Here is a 16328-nt window from a genome sequence, read left to right on the forward strand (position 1 = left end):
TGACTTTCACCTCAAGAACCCATATTGATGAAAAGTTTCTTTTGCTAATAACAGTATTTGAAATTGAATAATAAATTATAAGGAAAAAGAAAACACCTTAAAATCTTTTTATTGAAGATAGTTAATGAATATAGCACAGTACAAACCTCACTGTTCTCCAGCAGCACTTACATTCATGACCTGTTGAGCTGGCCACTCACCAGCAGGTTTATGTATGTAACTTGTAACACATCCACAGATGTACCACTACCCTCACAAACGGAGGGACACAGAGAATACCCTTAATTGATTGAATGGGCTTTATGCCACTAAATTGGAGCCAGTCTTACACAGAATATGCACCAAGAAGCACCTTTTGACATGTTCTATTTAGCTGTGGCACAGCAGGTAGGAGCCCTCCCTCCTGGTACGTTGCCATAACAGGTGCCGTGGGTGTGCTGGCTCGGTGAACCCTGGCAGGCATGCCAGCTGAAGGCACCATGGTAACCAGGCTGGAGAGGGGCTCTGACATTTAGGGAAAGGCAGCTGGGAGAGACTGCAGGATAGTCATGGAAACACTCAGCCAGCTCTCTCTCCGTTAGTTACTTGGGAGGGAAGCTTTTCCTGGAAACACAGGAGATAAAGTGGCAAACTGACAGTTACTTCATGGAGCCATTAGAAATGTCAGGGAGAAGTAGGCAACAAAACCCTGCATTATTGTTTGATAGCGGGAAAAAGGAGAATTTTGTAATGCAAAAGGGAAATAAGTAATGGCTGCACTCTAAGAGAAGAGCTAAAGCAATATGACAAAAAGTGTAAAATGGAAAGGATAGAAAAAATTCTTTTGAGAATGGGATGAAGTGAGGAGACACAGGAAGTCATCCAGAAAAGCTCTTTTTAGCACATGCTCCACAGCTCCTCTAAGGAAAAAACAAATGATTTCAAAGGGAACTTCAGATGTGTGATCAAGCCACTGCAACAGATTATCATCAGTTGCTTTCACACAGAGGAGAACAAGTAGTGCTCTCATTTTGATCCAATGCACATCACATTAGGACTGGCAGGTGTACAGATCTCATCTTGGTGGCTAAATGTGTTGGTAAAGATTAGCCATGACAATGAATCTGTGTGAAGTGGGTATGTACTTACAGCTGAAAAAAATGAATGCTTACCTTTTTTAAAGTATGTTCCCGCTCCTTAAGAATGTATATTACATATTGTCTGTTGCCTGTTTGTGCTGGCCACTTTGCATCTCTTTTGTATACTTGGAAAGCAAGTGAGATACAGATTAAACAGGTAATGTGCTAGTCTTCGTCTGTTCACACACACCACAGCCCTACTTTGAAGCTAGCTTTCAAGAAATTACAAATGAATAATAATAATAATGAAAAAAAACCTTTTAGTTTGTAATTTTTCACTCACTAGAACTTTAACCATAAATATTTGCTTTCCTGAAAAACAACAGGAAGAAATATAACCGAGATTGATCATATTGTGTATATGCAAAGTGGTCAAAACATGTACAAGCAGGCAGAAAATCCACTCTGTTCCGAAACAGGAGAATTTATTAACCATTGTCCCAGTATTTGTAAATACTCCAGCAACAATTTTTTTCAATTTTCCCTTTCAGTTACTCATGCGAGGTAATAAAAAAAATTGGGTATTTTTTGTTCTGGGCTTGTTTATACCACTAATGGAGTAAAAGTAATTGCAATCAGTTTACAGCCATGCATTCAAGCCCTGAACTGGCTCCTTACACATGTAAGGAATTATCAGAAGTTGGGAAAAAAAAATAAATTCCAAGTCCTTACATGTAAATGATTCTTTCCTTTTTCTAGCATTCAACACATTATTCCTCTCTCTGCTTTTACATTTTTAATACCTTAATTTTCGTAACTACCCTTTGAAAACGTCTCTTGTTAACACAGTTTTCATCAGATAAAGTGCACTGACAGAGGAGCCACTGACAGAGGGAAAACAGCTTAGGTTTCAAATGCAGCATCTATGATAAAAGCTGAAAGAAGATAAGTCAATTGTTTCTGTGGCTCCTAAAACAGGATCAATGCCAGGCAATATCAGATCAAGGCACAGTCTCTCCTATAAAGAAAGCTCTTGGAAGGGAGCAGAAAGAGGCCACCACAGCATGTCTACAGAGTTTGTTGGAAGCACAACTCTTCAAGCATAGCAAGAACCAGCTAAATATGTATGCAGAGAGACCCAGCTTCTCAAAAAAAAAAGGGCTTGTGCACTTTCACAGGTGGAAGAGATGCTCAGAACTGAAATTCTGTGATTCTGGCATTGGAATGATTGAGGGAACAGTTCATGAACTGATAAATCTAGTGGCAAATGCTGATTATTCCAAGACAGAAATATTGATGGGTTTCCCTAGTTTCTCAAATTGAAAAGTTTTGAATTTTTTTTTTTTTTTTGGTGGGAAAAGAACTTATAACATTCCACGGTCCCCCTCTTGCTCAGGATTCTTCACTGTACCCTTTATCTTCCTTCTCTCACAGACTTTTCTAAGTCTGCCCTTTGGGGGACTGCTTTAATTCTTATGGGTTAAAGAACATTACACGGAATATCTACCCAGAAGGGTTTGATATCTATTGAATTAATGAGATACAGCAAGATCAGAAATGGCTTCAAATTTGTGAGTAAAATCCACAGAATTATTTATTGGGTATTATCAAACTGTGCATACTGAAATGAGTGGGGTTTGAACTCTTCAGGAAAAACCAAAACCTGTTATAAATACAGCAGAATAGCCTTTGAGTAAAAATGTCAGTAAGGAAGTCCAAAACTTATTGGATGGAGCAAATAATAAAATATGGCCTTCTGTAAACACAAGCAATGGGAGAATTATCCGCTGGCTCTAAACCTCACAAACTCACAGATCATTTTGATGACCTCAAAGTAATCATCTGTGCATTTGGTAAGCAAGTAGTCCCCAAGAACACAACCTTCCTACTGCAGCATAGATTGAATGCACTTGTAAATGAGAATTCACTCAGTAGTATGTGCAAAAGTATTCTTTTATGATCATTTTGAAAGGTAAAGAGGCTTAACTAGAGGCTGCAGTCTGTTGTGAGATATTCATTTTTTTTTTTCATTTGAATTTGGTATATTCCCAAAGATAGCACTCTTAAAAAAGCTTTTAATTTCCAAATGGATTTACTTAATGGGAAGTTTCTACATCTTTCTGACCCCTGAACAGATCTTGGCAAAACAGCAGTGCCACACTATGCAAATGTCTCACACTTAGACTTCTGTACTTCAGAAGCCAACTTTTCATTTGAAAAATCTGATGATGCTCAGAACTTGCTGTGCACTTTGTGAAAATGGTTTTCTTTGTTTATAGCATTAAGGAACTGAAATGGAGGAAGGAACAGTCTAATCTGAGTTCCTTCAAAGCAAACTTTGGCAAATTGATCACTTTAATATTATTTGAAATGAAAATGCTATAATTTAGCAGTGGTGAGACAAATATGAATACCAATATGCTGTTCTTCAGACCTGTCCCACGAGAATCCAACTTTGAAAATTCCATGAATTTGGGATCCAATTCTCTTACTTCCTTCCCCAAAATCCCTTGAAAACTTTTCCACTCAGTTTACCCTAGAAATATTACTGAATAAAAGCTAAACAAATTCCACTTTGCTGCTAATAGCTTTCTACTGCTCAAAGATCAGCTTTCTTCATTGAAAAGAAAGCTTAATGCAAACAGACTTCTGAACCATATAATTTTATATGGATTCAAAATCCACAAATATACTGAATAGACATCTTCTTTCTGTTGAAAAATGTGCTTCGTGCTGTTGATTCAGATCAATGAGATATCTTAAAATGAATTTCTTGATGGCCAGAAATGCCAGCATGTGGCTTTTCACTTGAGGATACCTTGTCCCTTTGATGCAAACAGATGCATAACTATGTAATTTCTGCTGTGGAATCATAAGCTTTCAAAAACCATTAACAGTGTAATAGGCTTTTAATTAGTGATGCTGTGAATTTAGTGACAAAAGACTGGAAGCACAAGTGGCTGTGTGATCTGGGGGTTAGGAATACAGGTAATCAGCTGTCATGCAAGAAAAGGAATGACAGCCTCTGAAGTACAAAATCTACTAAAAAAGAAAAGACCCCTGCAGAACCATTTTATGAGTTAATAAAAGAAAGTATGTTTTTTCATTTCTTAAGCTGACCCTTTATTGAAGGAACCCACACAGCCCAAGAGCATAGGCTTTTCTTTATTACCCACAACTGATACAGCATATCAGTTATGACTATACCTAGTAAACACAAAGCACAAAATTATGTAATTGGCAGGAGGTCATAAAAAGACAAGATCTTCTCATGAAGTGATGCTGATACTGCTATGGTAGTTACTTCACAAGGAAAAAAAAATGAACTTAATTTGGTATGCATCATCTCCGCAGAACACAGTTTTATCCAGCCACTGAAAGCAGAAGGTTTCATCAGCTCTTGGCCAGGCTCTCTTGGAGACCTTTCAGTCTGGTCTGGCAGAGCAGTCCATTAAAGCAGTCAGTCTGCAGGCAGCTCCCTGCTCCCACTTGCAGCAGGCTCCTGCTGGTGCATCCCCCTCTCACACACAGGCTGACTGTCAGGATTTGGCTCACCAAATGGCCCATCCATCATGCTGCACCCTGGGAGGTGATGGCCCAGAGCCAGGCCCCTGCTCTTCCCTGCAGACTCCCCTTGCCCTGGGCTGGAGCTGTCTCACAGGAGCGAGCACCGTGCCCACGCTCGCACAACGCAGCAGCACAGCCTCTCCTTCACCTTGGCTGCAGGGCAGGGAGCAGCACCTGCATGCCCCACCTTGTCCATGCTCCAGCAGATGGCTGCTGAACAGACACAGGGTGAGCATGAGGGGAAAGACTCAAATTTTCCACTTTACCTGGACTGAACTGCTGGGTAACAGAGGCAGCAGACATTTTACAGAATAAGCAGTTAGCTACCAGTGTTAAAATCATTCTGTTGGGCCACAGCTGAGATAGTGGATCAGCTAGTAGAGCCTTGCTCACTTTTTAGGCTGAGTGAAAAGCAAAAACACCCATGCATTGTTATGGACATAAGCAACAACATGCTTTTCCATAAACTTAATGAGAAGTGACTTTGAAATTAAATCTCCTCAGTACTGAAATATGATGGAACATTTGAAATTAAAATATTAGCTCTTGTTTGGGCAAGAAAGAAAATTGTGCTTTCTCAGTACCACTGAAAACAAAGGCCATCTTAATTTCTGAGCCAAACTAGAGGAATGAACATTTGAAGCAATCACAGCACATTTATAAGACTTGGGGCGGCAAACCTAGCCTTTCAAACAACAACTAAAGTTTTGTCTGTGTAGCAACAGTAACAGGAATAATAAACAAGGGCAATATCTCCAGGAGGCTGTTGAGTCAGACACAAAAAGGTAACAATTCCAGGTTTAACAAGATTAGTTAAATTAGTTCAACAAGGGAGCAAAACAAAGAAATCATTACATTTAGGCATTGCTACTGAAAGAAGTATTGGTGCGAGTGCCAAAAGAGCACCATCACTATACATTACTACTGAAAAACATCAGATATTAAAAATAATCTGAATATCTTAATTAATAATCCTGATGGAATGAGTTCTGTGTGTGTCAGCAGTGTGCCTTTGCAGTCAGGAGGACAAACACTGTTCTGGGCTACCTTAGCAAGAGCGGAGCGTGAGGGAAGTGACTCCATCCCTCTACTGCACACCAGTGAGGTGACATCGAGAATGCAGGGTCCGGTTTGGATTTCCTCCTGAACCCAGTATGAGATGGATGTTTACAAACTAAGGGCTGCTGAGGTGGTCTGGAGGCTGGAGTACATCATGTGTGAGGAGAGGCTGAGGGACCTGAGTTTGCCAAAGCTTAAGCTGAGAGGGAACTCAGCTGAAGCCTACTGCTCTGTAAAGGCAATGTACTGAGCAGTGCACAAGGAAAGGGCGAGAAGCAACGGCCACAGGTTGCAATAAGACATATTGAAGCTGAGTAAAAGAAAAGAAATGTTTTCAAAATAGCAGCAGAACACATTGACCAAACTGCAGCACCTCCTTCTTTGGAGATTTTCCAAACTTTTCCTCTTTCAGCTTTGAAGATCATTTTGCTTTGAGCTGAGGTGGAATCACATCATCTCCAAGGGCCCCTCCAAACCTAAATCACACTGTGATTCTATGATTCATGATGCTTTTCCCCAGAGAAAAGGGAAATATTATTCAGATTCTGCTTGCAAATAATAAAAATGTTTTTTGAATACCTGGAGACCAATCAGTTTATGCCAAAATTATGCTTTCCTCAAGATCAGATTTGCCAATATTTGTAAAGCAAACGTGTAACAGCGTATCACATAATAAATGTTCAGCACAAGCTGAACATAACACTCCTACACGGTGAGACAAAGAACATTGATCTGATTATGGTATTTATTTACATAGAACATTCAATTTTTAAAAATGTTTGAAACCCTTGGCTTTGCTAATTCCTTGAAGACTGTTTAGAATCTCTTGTTTTTAACAAATTTCAGCTGTGTTTTTTTCCCCCTAAAACACATAACTGGTTTGTTGTGAACAAGAACCAAAATCCCAGGAGTGAAACCCAACAGAAAGACATTTCACTGGGGACAAAAACAAAAAAAATTTTTGTGATATCACTTGCCAGTTTTACATGTGAACTTATAGACTTGGACTTTGATGGACTGCTATCAACCAGCCATGTTAAAAAAAAACAAACCAAACATCAGAACCAGAAAACAACATTATATCATTCCTTCTGTCAAAAACAATTCAGATAAGCAAAGCATCAAAAAAAAGAAATTAATCTTTCACTTCTATGACACAAAGTAACCAAAGCTCATATTACTTGCTTTATGCTTTGAAGTAATATGTGAAAGACTAAAGTTAGTGGTACAGATAAATATTGTGTAAATTACCTTTGTTTATCAATTAGTATGTAACTGATTTAAGGAAATTGAATTTTCACAGTACACCAGAGTTTTTCTGCAACAAAAAATGGTTGGATTCACTTTTTGCTGTATGACACCATATGAAAGTATTCATGACATTTTTAAAAATTTCTATGACTGCTTTAATGAAAAATATAATCAAAGGTTGTTAAAATAAGGTGATTTTTACAAACAGGCTAGCTTCAGCATCCCCTCACACCAGGAAACATTGGATGCATCTGTAACAAGAACTTGTACCTTCCAGTTCTTTAACATGGTATTTGTTTATGCAAATACATGCAAAGTCAGGACACAAAAGATTAAATTAATGCATGCAAATGCAGATTTTATTCGTGGCTTAAAACAGAGCTCTTAGAAGTATTACAAAATCTTTCCAGTAGCATTTATGACTTCATTATACGCTTATCCAAGAGTCAAAACCTGATGGTGACTCATTAATTTCCAGCATGTGAAATTGCTTTATTATGAAACTTCACATTCAGAAATCGGCTGATTTTAGCAGGTAAAACTCTCTAGCTCCATTTTACTTTCATCTTACAGCACCATCCCAGTTAAGGAGAATATTGACCCAATGTGGATAATACATCTGAAATTTCTTACTTGATACAGAGAATTACATTGCTCAGACTCAGGTTAATTTACCAAGCCAGTTGGATCTCTCTTACCCATGGTGCATTAGACTCTATGGTTTCAGGATCCCCAGGCTCATTCAAAACACTTCATTGGCACATTGAGTCTAATTTTTCACTTTCAATGAAATTTTTCACTTTCACTCTTCCAGTGAGAAGGTTATAAGACAGTAGAATATAACTGGTGTCTGAGGAAAAAAAAGTACTGGCAAAGCATTCATCCATTCAGAGGCGTGGATGTTGGTCTATGCCTCACAACCATAAGCCTGTGCTAGGTACAGCACTTATACATACAGTACCCGATATCACTTGCCTCAGGAATAAAATAATTTAAATTATTATAAATGAAGGAGATCAAAACCCATATGCTTCAGGCTCTAGACCTCTGTGCCTCCAAATCACAATGTTAAAATCTGGAAACTTTTTTCGCGTTCAGAAAGGCTGTCTTTTTGTTAGTGAAAGCTGGGTATGTGTATTCCACTTTATGCCAAGAACCAATTACCTGGTATTTCAGCAAAGCATCCCATAATACTCAGCTTGCAAACAGTTGCGAGCCCTAAGCTCCTGATTTACATGCAGCCTTCCCCAAAAGCTTTGAATATCAATTTTTGACCCCACATGCAGTCAGCTGTTTAAGAATGCTGGGGGCACACGGAGCTTGTGCAGCAGAGGGCTCGGAGAGGCAGCAGGAGCAGGGCAGGAGAGGACAGGATGCAGCTGGGGCAGGGCAGGAGCAGGGCAGGGGCAGGAGCAGGGCAGGAGCAGGGCAGGAGAGGGCAGGATGCAGCAGGAGCAGGGCAGGATGCAGCTGGGGCAGGGCAGGAGCAGGGCTGGGGCAGGGCAGGATGCAGCTGAGACAGGAGCAGGGCAGGAGCAGGGCAGGATGCAGCAGGAGCAGGGCAGGAGCAGGGCAGGAGCAGGGCAGGATGCAGCTGGGGCAGGGCAGGGGCAGGGCAGGATGCAGCAGGAGCAGGGCAGGAGCAGGGGCAGGGCAGGATGCAGCTGTGGCAGGGCAGGAGCAGGGCAGGAGCAGGAGCAGGAGCAGGAGCAGGGCAGGATGCAGCTGTGGCAGGGCAGGAGCAGGGCAGGAGCAGGAGCAGGAGCAGGAGCAGGAGCAGGGCAGGATGCAGCTGGGGCAGGAGCAGGGCAGGATGCAGCAGGAGCAGGGCAGGAGCAGGGCAGGAGCAGGGCAGGAGCAGGAGCAGGGCAGGATGCAGCTGTGGCAGGGCAGGAGCAGGGCAGGAGCAGGAGCAGGAGCAGGAGCAGGAGCAGGAGCAGGAGCAGGGCAGGATGCAGCTGGGGCAGGAGCAGGGCAGGATGCAGCTGTGGCAGGGCAGGAGCAGGGCAGGAGCAGGAGCAGGAGCAGGGCAGGAGCAGGGGCAGGGCAGGATGCAGCTGTGGCAGGGCAGGATGCAGCTGGGGCAGGTGGCTGCAGGAGCAGCAGGATTTTAGCCAGGGCTCCTGAACAGGTCTGAATGGAGAGAAAGGCTTTGCCAGCTGGGGAATCACTGGAGCAAAGCACATGAATTGAGATGACTACACACAGGTATCTCACAGGTTAAGGGAGAGGAACAGCAGGTATGGATCAGCTGACATGCCAATTCTGTGCTATTTTTCCATACAAAATATCCATCCATCCATTGATGCTGCAGCAGCATCACCCATGCACAGTACATGGGTGCTATGTGCAGCCTAGGAAAGAGCTCTATCCTCTGATATCCTAAACAAACCCTATTTGCTATCCTTTAAAGATTGCCCTCTGGTCACCAGGAATCCAGGAGGTTTATCCCTGCTGTCATCTAACTACAATATTAAAAAATGGACCAACTTTGAACATGAAATACTGTATGGATTGATTTTATGCTTGAATTTTGCACTACAATCTGTGTAAGTGGGAGTTTTCATTATAAATCTCATTTTGAAGGCTTTATGACTAGCCTGTTTCAATTCTCTCTAGGCTTAAAACTTGTTAGATATGTTTTACACTAGAAGATAAAAATTGTCTTGAAAATGAAAAAGAGAGTGAGAGAAATAAAAAGAATGGTGTAATTTTCCTTAACTACAGGAATATGTTTTGAATAAAATTTATGAAAAACTTAAATTTGACAGTCCTTATTTTTCATAGTTTGGTATTTTTGAAACAGTAGCTTAAGAAATTTAAAATGTAGGAGCCTACACACATCCATAAGAACTCACTTCCTACATGTTGGGCAAAAGAGACCTAGGACAAAATTACCTTCTTAGTATTACTGAAATCACTGGACTTATATGCAAGAACATAAGAAGATAATTGTGGATTTTCCATTGTTCTTCTTTAATAAGGCATGAAAAATTTCAGGATATATCTTTCCTAGTCATGCAAATGAGAGAGACAAAGTGACTGAGTTTTAGGAGAGTCAGGGTGGGACTTGGCAAGGATGCTCTAGTGCTCACAAGCATAGGGTAGAAGTTCATGTGCAGTGTATGGATAGGTTCTTTCCCTCATAATGTGCCTTGTTTCAGCCTTTCTGACTGCTTTTCAGATTTGCTAGAACAATAATGTTGAGATGATTAACAAGCACCTAACAATTTATTGGCCCAGCCTTCATCAAATAAGTCAGGTCTCAGGTTGAGGTTTTAATGTTGCGGACTTTCTCTTTCCAAAAGTAATAGATGTAATCTATTACTAAGTAGATTAAAATATGAATCCAAATAGATGAAAATACTCTCCGATTGTAAAGTTCCTGTATTTTTCAGATTCTCTTTCCTACACTTTAGCAGTTACTTAGGCATATGGTAAGTGGTATACAGACACATGAGCCTCCTAAAATTGTAACAATGAACATAAAAATATCAAAGTGAAATAAATCATTCAGTAGACAGCTTTGCTTACCTGTGTATGACCAATCAATCTCTTCAATCAGTTTCCGCTGTTGTCTATAGTATCCGTACACCAAATCTGCAAAATAGTCATAATTTACAATATTAAAACCAGAAGTCTAACAGGACCTTGAAGTCTTGATGACATCCCCCCAAACAAGATAATCACTGTTTTAATTAATGATGAAAAATTTACTTTTTTCTTATCTTAGACCTCAAATGATAAGTACTGGTTAAACAGAATTTAAAGATCATTAAAATTGTAGCATATTAAGGGCACAAGCAAAGCAAACAGAAGATTTCCAATACTTCCTTCCTTCCTTCCTTCCTTCCTTCCTTCCTTCCTTCCTTCCTTCCTTCCTTCCTTCCTTCCTTCCTTCCTTCCTTCCTTCCTTCCTTCCTTCCTTCCTTCCTTCCTTCCTTCCTTCCTTCCTTCCGCCACTTCCGCCACTTCCGCCACTTCCTTCCGCCACTTCCTTCCTTCCGCCACTTCCGTCCTTCCTTCCTTCCTTCCTTCCTTCCTTCCTTCCTTCCTTCCTTCCTTCCTTCCTTCCTTCCTTCCTTCCTTCCTTCCTTCCTTCCTTCGCCACTTCCTTCCGCCACTTCCTTCCTTCCTTCCTTCCTTCCTTCCTTCCTTCCTTCCTTCCTTCCTTCCTTCCTTCCTTCCTTCCTTCCTTCCTTCCTTCCTTCCTTCCTTCCTTCCTTCCTTCCTTCCTTCCTTCCTTCCTTCCTTCCTTCCTTCCTTCCTTCCTTCCTTCCTTCCTTCCTTCCTTCCTTCCTTCCTTCCTTCGCCACTTCCTTCCGCCACTTCCTTCCGCCACTTCCTTCCGCCACTTCCTTCCTTCCGCCACTTCCTTCCTTCCTTCCTTCCGCCACTTCCTTCCGCCACTTCCTTCCACCACTTCCTTCCTTCCCACAACAATTTATCCTCTTCTAAAATTTATACAACTCTCCCATGAAGAAATCCTGTTTTGTTGTGTCATTTGAAAGAACCATTCTAGATAACCAGGATGTCAATGACAGTTAAATTTTTGCTTCAGTGTGGTTATGACTTCACATGACTTCTGTAACTTAGTACTACTGATACAAGATACATGTTTGTACTGTTGATACAAGATAAATGTTAAAGATAATGAATAAAATATTCTAAAATTATTCAGCATTTGAATATCAATATTCTAAAATATTCAAATACTTTTCATGGCGTTCTATCATCGGCACAATTATAGTTAAAATATTACTTATATACCAATTAATTTGATGGCAAGAGAAGGTTAAGTACTAGTTACTTTTAAATGATGTTAATTTTGTCTAGAGAGAAATATCTAAGTGTATAAATGCTCATTGACTTACTCTGACTACTGAATAATCTTCACTGTTATTCTTTTTATGCCAGTCCTAGGGCAATTCTAGCAACAGAGTGATATGGGCAAATAGATGACTATGCCCCCTAATAATTACTAAAGCATGTAAATTGCAGATACATGGTTTTTGAGATCATCATTTCTAGAGCCATAATATAAACTGGCATTACTGTTCTAGAGAAGTACAATGCAACTCATCTAACAAATATTTGCCCTCAAGCATGTTGAACACATATACGGATTGCTTCCTTGAGAAAATGCCACAGAATTTTGTTCATACTCTGCAATAAATAATTTAATGAAACAATTTCATAACATTAATTTCTTTTTCTCTCATGCAGAAATGCAGTACTGGTTACAGGATGTTAAATCATAATTCCTATTTGCAAGTTTACATGTTTATGTGTCTTACAGTGACATTCTGCTACCTAAATGAAGCCCATGTTTTATTAACTTAACCAGATTTCTACCTCCTCCATGTGACGTGATTGTCATTTAATATTTTTCTCTTCTCCTTCTCCCTCTCTTGCAAAAATACCAAACTATCCCTTGTAACAGTACACAGCTTTCACTCCTGACTAAGCTCAAATCTCACAGGTAAGTAAGGGCAGTGGAAACGGATTTACATTCACCAAAGGTGTCTTTGGACCACATTTCCAAGTCAATGTGCATTGTGCCTGGTCATTCAATTAATTATGGAAAAGAAAGCTGTGTAAGTTGTGATTCACAGCTGTCAGTTAATGTCTCCACTTTCCTCCTTTATCCATTGTCTTCCTAATTTTTACTTCCTGAAGTCACATGCAAACTAAGCAGGGCCTGGGCATGAGAGTTTCCCACTACTTTTTAAATTTCATAGGGAGTTCTGATGAACAAGGAGTGATAGTTTCAATGAATAAGAAAAAAATGGGCAAGGTTCACTTGTTTGGTGCATTATACACTTATAGACCCAGTAAATCTTACAGAAAATTTTTAAATATTCCAGGAGGTGTCAGAAGTTGATACACCTTCCTTCCTTCCTTCCTCTGTTATTCACCAGCTGTGTGTCCACAGCCCCTCCACAGCATACCCACAGCCATGAACCTTCTTGCATCTGCAGAGACTTTCAGTGGCTTGGTCTTGTCTCTTTGCACTTTAAATATGTGGCAAAACTAGGGAAGAAAAGCAAATTTCACCTGGGACTGAAGATTCATAGCTAGCATGAGTGGTGGAGGAAAGTGCTGTGTGAGTGTGAGGTAGAGCCATGCAGCAATTGTTCCTTTGAGCTGCTGGTGTAAATTCCCCTGGGAAACACAACCATGCATTCTATTACTGTGGAAACCATCAGGTTAAACAGCTAACAGTGTAGAGACCAGCTGGAAAGAAATTATTTTATTTTTTAGTTTTATTTTATTTAAAGCTAACAAATCAACATCCCTTTTGTTGATGATATATGACAGCAGGTACTTCTGTTTACATACTGTATTTAAATTCCTTGCATTTGATTTAAATGAAGATGGGAAGAACATCTTCACCAAAAAAAAAGGCAAAACTGATGTCAAGTTTGTGTTTTTATGCGTAAATCCATGATACTGATTGAGTTTGATCAGCTTGACAGTCTGCATGACTCCTGTGACACTGACGTCTACAGCCAGTGCCTAAAATAGTTAGAATTTTATTGGATGAGGTGCTGCTTTATGAAGCAAAAAATACCAAATATTATATTTGTTTCCAGGAAGCGATTGAACATGTTTATATAAATTGTTGCTTTATTCACAGAACAGGGAATCTTGGTTTTGGGATCATGTTTTAAACAGTTTCATGGTTATCCTTCTATGCCTATTAAGGAAATATGCAAGGTATTAAATGCTTTTTCTCCCCATTTTACTACCCTACTTCAAAGTCAAATGTTTCTGTCTGAGGCTGTAAGACTTGTTTCTTTTTATATTCTGTTGAAACAGTGTGTGCCCCAGTGCCCAAGGCCCATGAAATCAGAAATAATGGTGGCAAGTGCTCCCCTGCTATTCATGGGTAGCAGGACAGACTGATTTGTGACTGACCCTGTCTCATGTTCAGCCACAAGGGCAAAGAGAGAACATGAGCTCTGGTTAAAGCACAGTGCTAGGAGTAATAAGATCTTGGAGATACGTTTTCCTGTCTAAAAAGTATAAATAACCAGATTTTCTTCTTTCTGACATGAGTCTGATATTCCTTTTGTACTTACTGGCCTCAGCTGAGTTTTTTTTGATTTAGTGCCGTGAATGAAACATTCTAATCCTCAACAGGTATATCTAAAGGTGAAAAATTATCAGCTTTAATGATTAACAGAATTTTCTGTGAGGGAGATCCTGTGGATTTGACACTCAGCACCAGAAAAAAAGAGCCAACATAGAGGAAATGGGACCTTAAACCTCTGAATTCTATTGGAGAAATTCCTCTCAGAGATGCTGAGGCAACAAGCTCCAAGTATCCAGCAGAGATCCCTCTCCTAAGCCTTGGTATAAAAGGGTTTCTAAGGACAGTCCTCGAGAGTCTGGGGATGCTGCACTCCACATGCTGCTTTGCTACAAAGGATACAAGCTCAGGCATAATCTGGGACTGACATTTACACCCAGAATACTGTAATTTTACCCATTATGTCCTTTGTGCCACAGCAGTGTCAAGACACACCAGCTGTCAGACTCAAGAGGAAAAAGGCACAACCTCCTTGTGGTTTTACCTCCATTCACCCTGAACCTGTGAGTTGCACCTGCAGTGGAGCTGGCATTTATGAGGTTCTGACACCAGAATGACTTATTTATGGGAACTGGGACACATTAAGTAATGTCAGCATTAGTGAGATCTACAAATAGGACACTGGTGTTCTGCATGTGCAGAATGGGTAGACATTATGAACTATGCATTTAGATTACAAACAAGATTTGGTCCTGGAGTACATGGTCCATTCAATGTTTTCCTCCTAAGATCTAATTTGACAGCAAAGAGGATAGATTCTAAAGTCATAAGCGTTCATCTGGTATAAGTGGATCATGGCAATGCAGCATAGTCATGGAGATAAAGGCTTTGTCTGTATTAAAATTCCAATTTACATGGGGAAGATTCAGTGCATGGTTCTTAGGCCAAGGAAGTGCACAGAAACTCTCGGAATAGCAGCAAGGATGAGCAATCACTGAAAACTGAGATAATCTTCTCTTTGAGGAACACAGAGGCTCCTGTTTCAAGCCAATTGTGCCTCACGAGAGCTCAGCTATGTACACTGGTATTACTGACTGCAGAAGTGGAAAGCTATGAATATCAGAGGATTACACCGGTTTGGAAATGATTTTAAAATCTGTGAAGGAGAAATCCACAAACACTTCTTAAACACAGTGACACCACTTTTGGCTCACTGAGTCTATTGATGAAATTGGGAGGATTATACTAGCAAATTCTCATTGCATATTTGCCCTCTTTTAATCCACTTGCCTTGTCAGTTGGCACTGGTTATTAACAAAGACAGGTTATCAGGCAAGTAGCTTATTTGAAGATTAAGATACACATATCTTCACTGGAGAAGAATTAGGAATTGTAGAACAAACTTAAATGGTGGGGTACCAGCAATGCTTATACAGGGAAGCTGAAAGAGAATCTGTGCATGGCTAGTGGCTAAGAAGTGAGACACCAGAAAAAATTGCTGCAAAGAAGTCACAGAGAAGACAAACAGCAAAAATGGCACAATAACAAAATTTTAAAAAAGAAGTTAAATGTAATTAAAAAAAGAGATGCTCAGTGCTTGTCAAATATGAGAAGAATGCAATTAAATAGATTATTGGATGGAGTTTCATTATACAGGTTCTGCTTCTGAGAGTGCTAAACAGAGGTAAAACAATATCACATCTGATGATAAATGGATTGCTTCTTACACAATTTTAATTTACTTATTTTAGCCTCTTTCCTTGACAGGATTGTCACAGAATCCACTTCTATATCTTTCATCAATCTTACGATGCTGCAGCTTCATTGCCTCAACTGAAATAACTCTAATTTATACAGACAGAGGAAATGAGAAGATTCAGAACCCAACTTGGTAACAGTCTTGAAGTTTTAAAAGACAGTAGCTAACTATAAATCCTGTTAGCAGAATGATCTACATTTGCCAGAGTAAGGCCTCCCTTTTCTTATGAATGTATTTCATTCTGTAATGCCATCTGTAAAATTCTTAACAACACAAAAATACTTTAATAACCCTCCTCTACAATGTCATGTATTTTTCTCTAAACAACAAAGTGTCTAAGTCTTCTGTAAAGACCTGTCTTGAGAACTGTCCCACCCTTAGTGAAATTTAAAAATCTTTTTTTACCCACAGTTTCTTGTGTGTAGGCTTATTTCAGGCTTTGGTACGTGATCAGGTACGTATAAAGAGAGTCAGTCCCCTCCATCACACCTGAGTGCAGGCTGCTCATCCCAATACACATTGACAAGTGAGACTTTTTCTACACTAAATATAAAGCCAAAATAAAAATCTTACAATTTGGCCACTGTTGTGTTTATTT

The 16328-nt window shown here is 40.0% G+C and overlaps 1 protein-coding gene across 8 annotated transcripts in view; it reads right to left on the reverse strand.

Annotated features, from left to right (window-relative positions):
• PTPRZ1 (protein tyrosine phosphatase receptor type Z1) overlaps positions 1 to 16328 on the reverse strand; it is a 133864-nt gene that overhangs the window by 81206 nt on the left and 36330 nt on the right. For all 8 annotated transcript variants that reach the window (XM_059471931.1, XM_059471930.1, XM_059471929.1 and 5 more), the window contains exon 2: positions 10470 to 10535. In XM_059471931.1, the coding sequence (XP_059327914.1) occupies positions 10470 to 10535 (66 nt within the window). The remainder of the gene's footprint in view (positions 1 to 10469; positions 10536 to 16328) is intronic.

Source organism: Ammospiza nelsoni, chromosome 5 (genome assembly GCF_027579445.1).
Source record: "Ammospiza nelsoni isolate bAmmNel1 chromosome 5, bAmmNel1.pri, whole genome shotgun sequence".
Lineage (NCBI taxonomy): Eukaryota > Metazoa > Chordata > Aves > Passeriformes > Passerellidae > Ammospiza > Ammospiza nelsoni.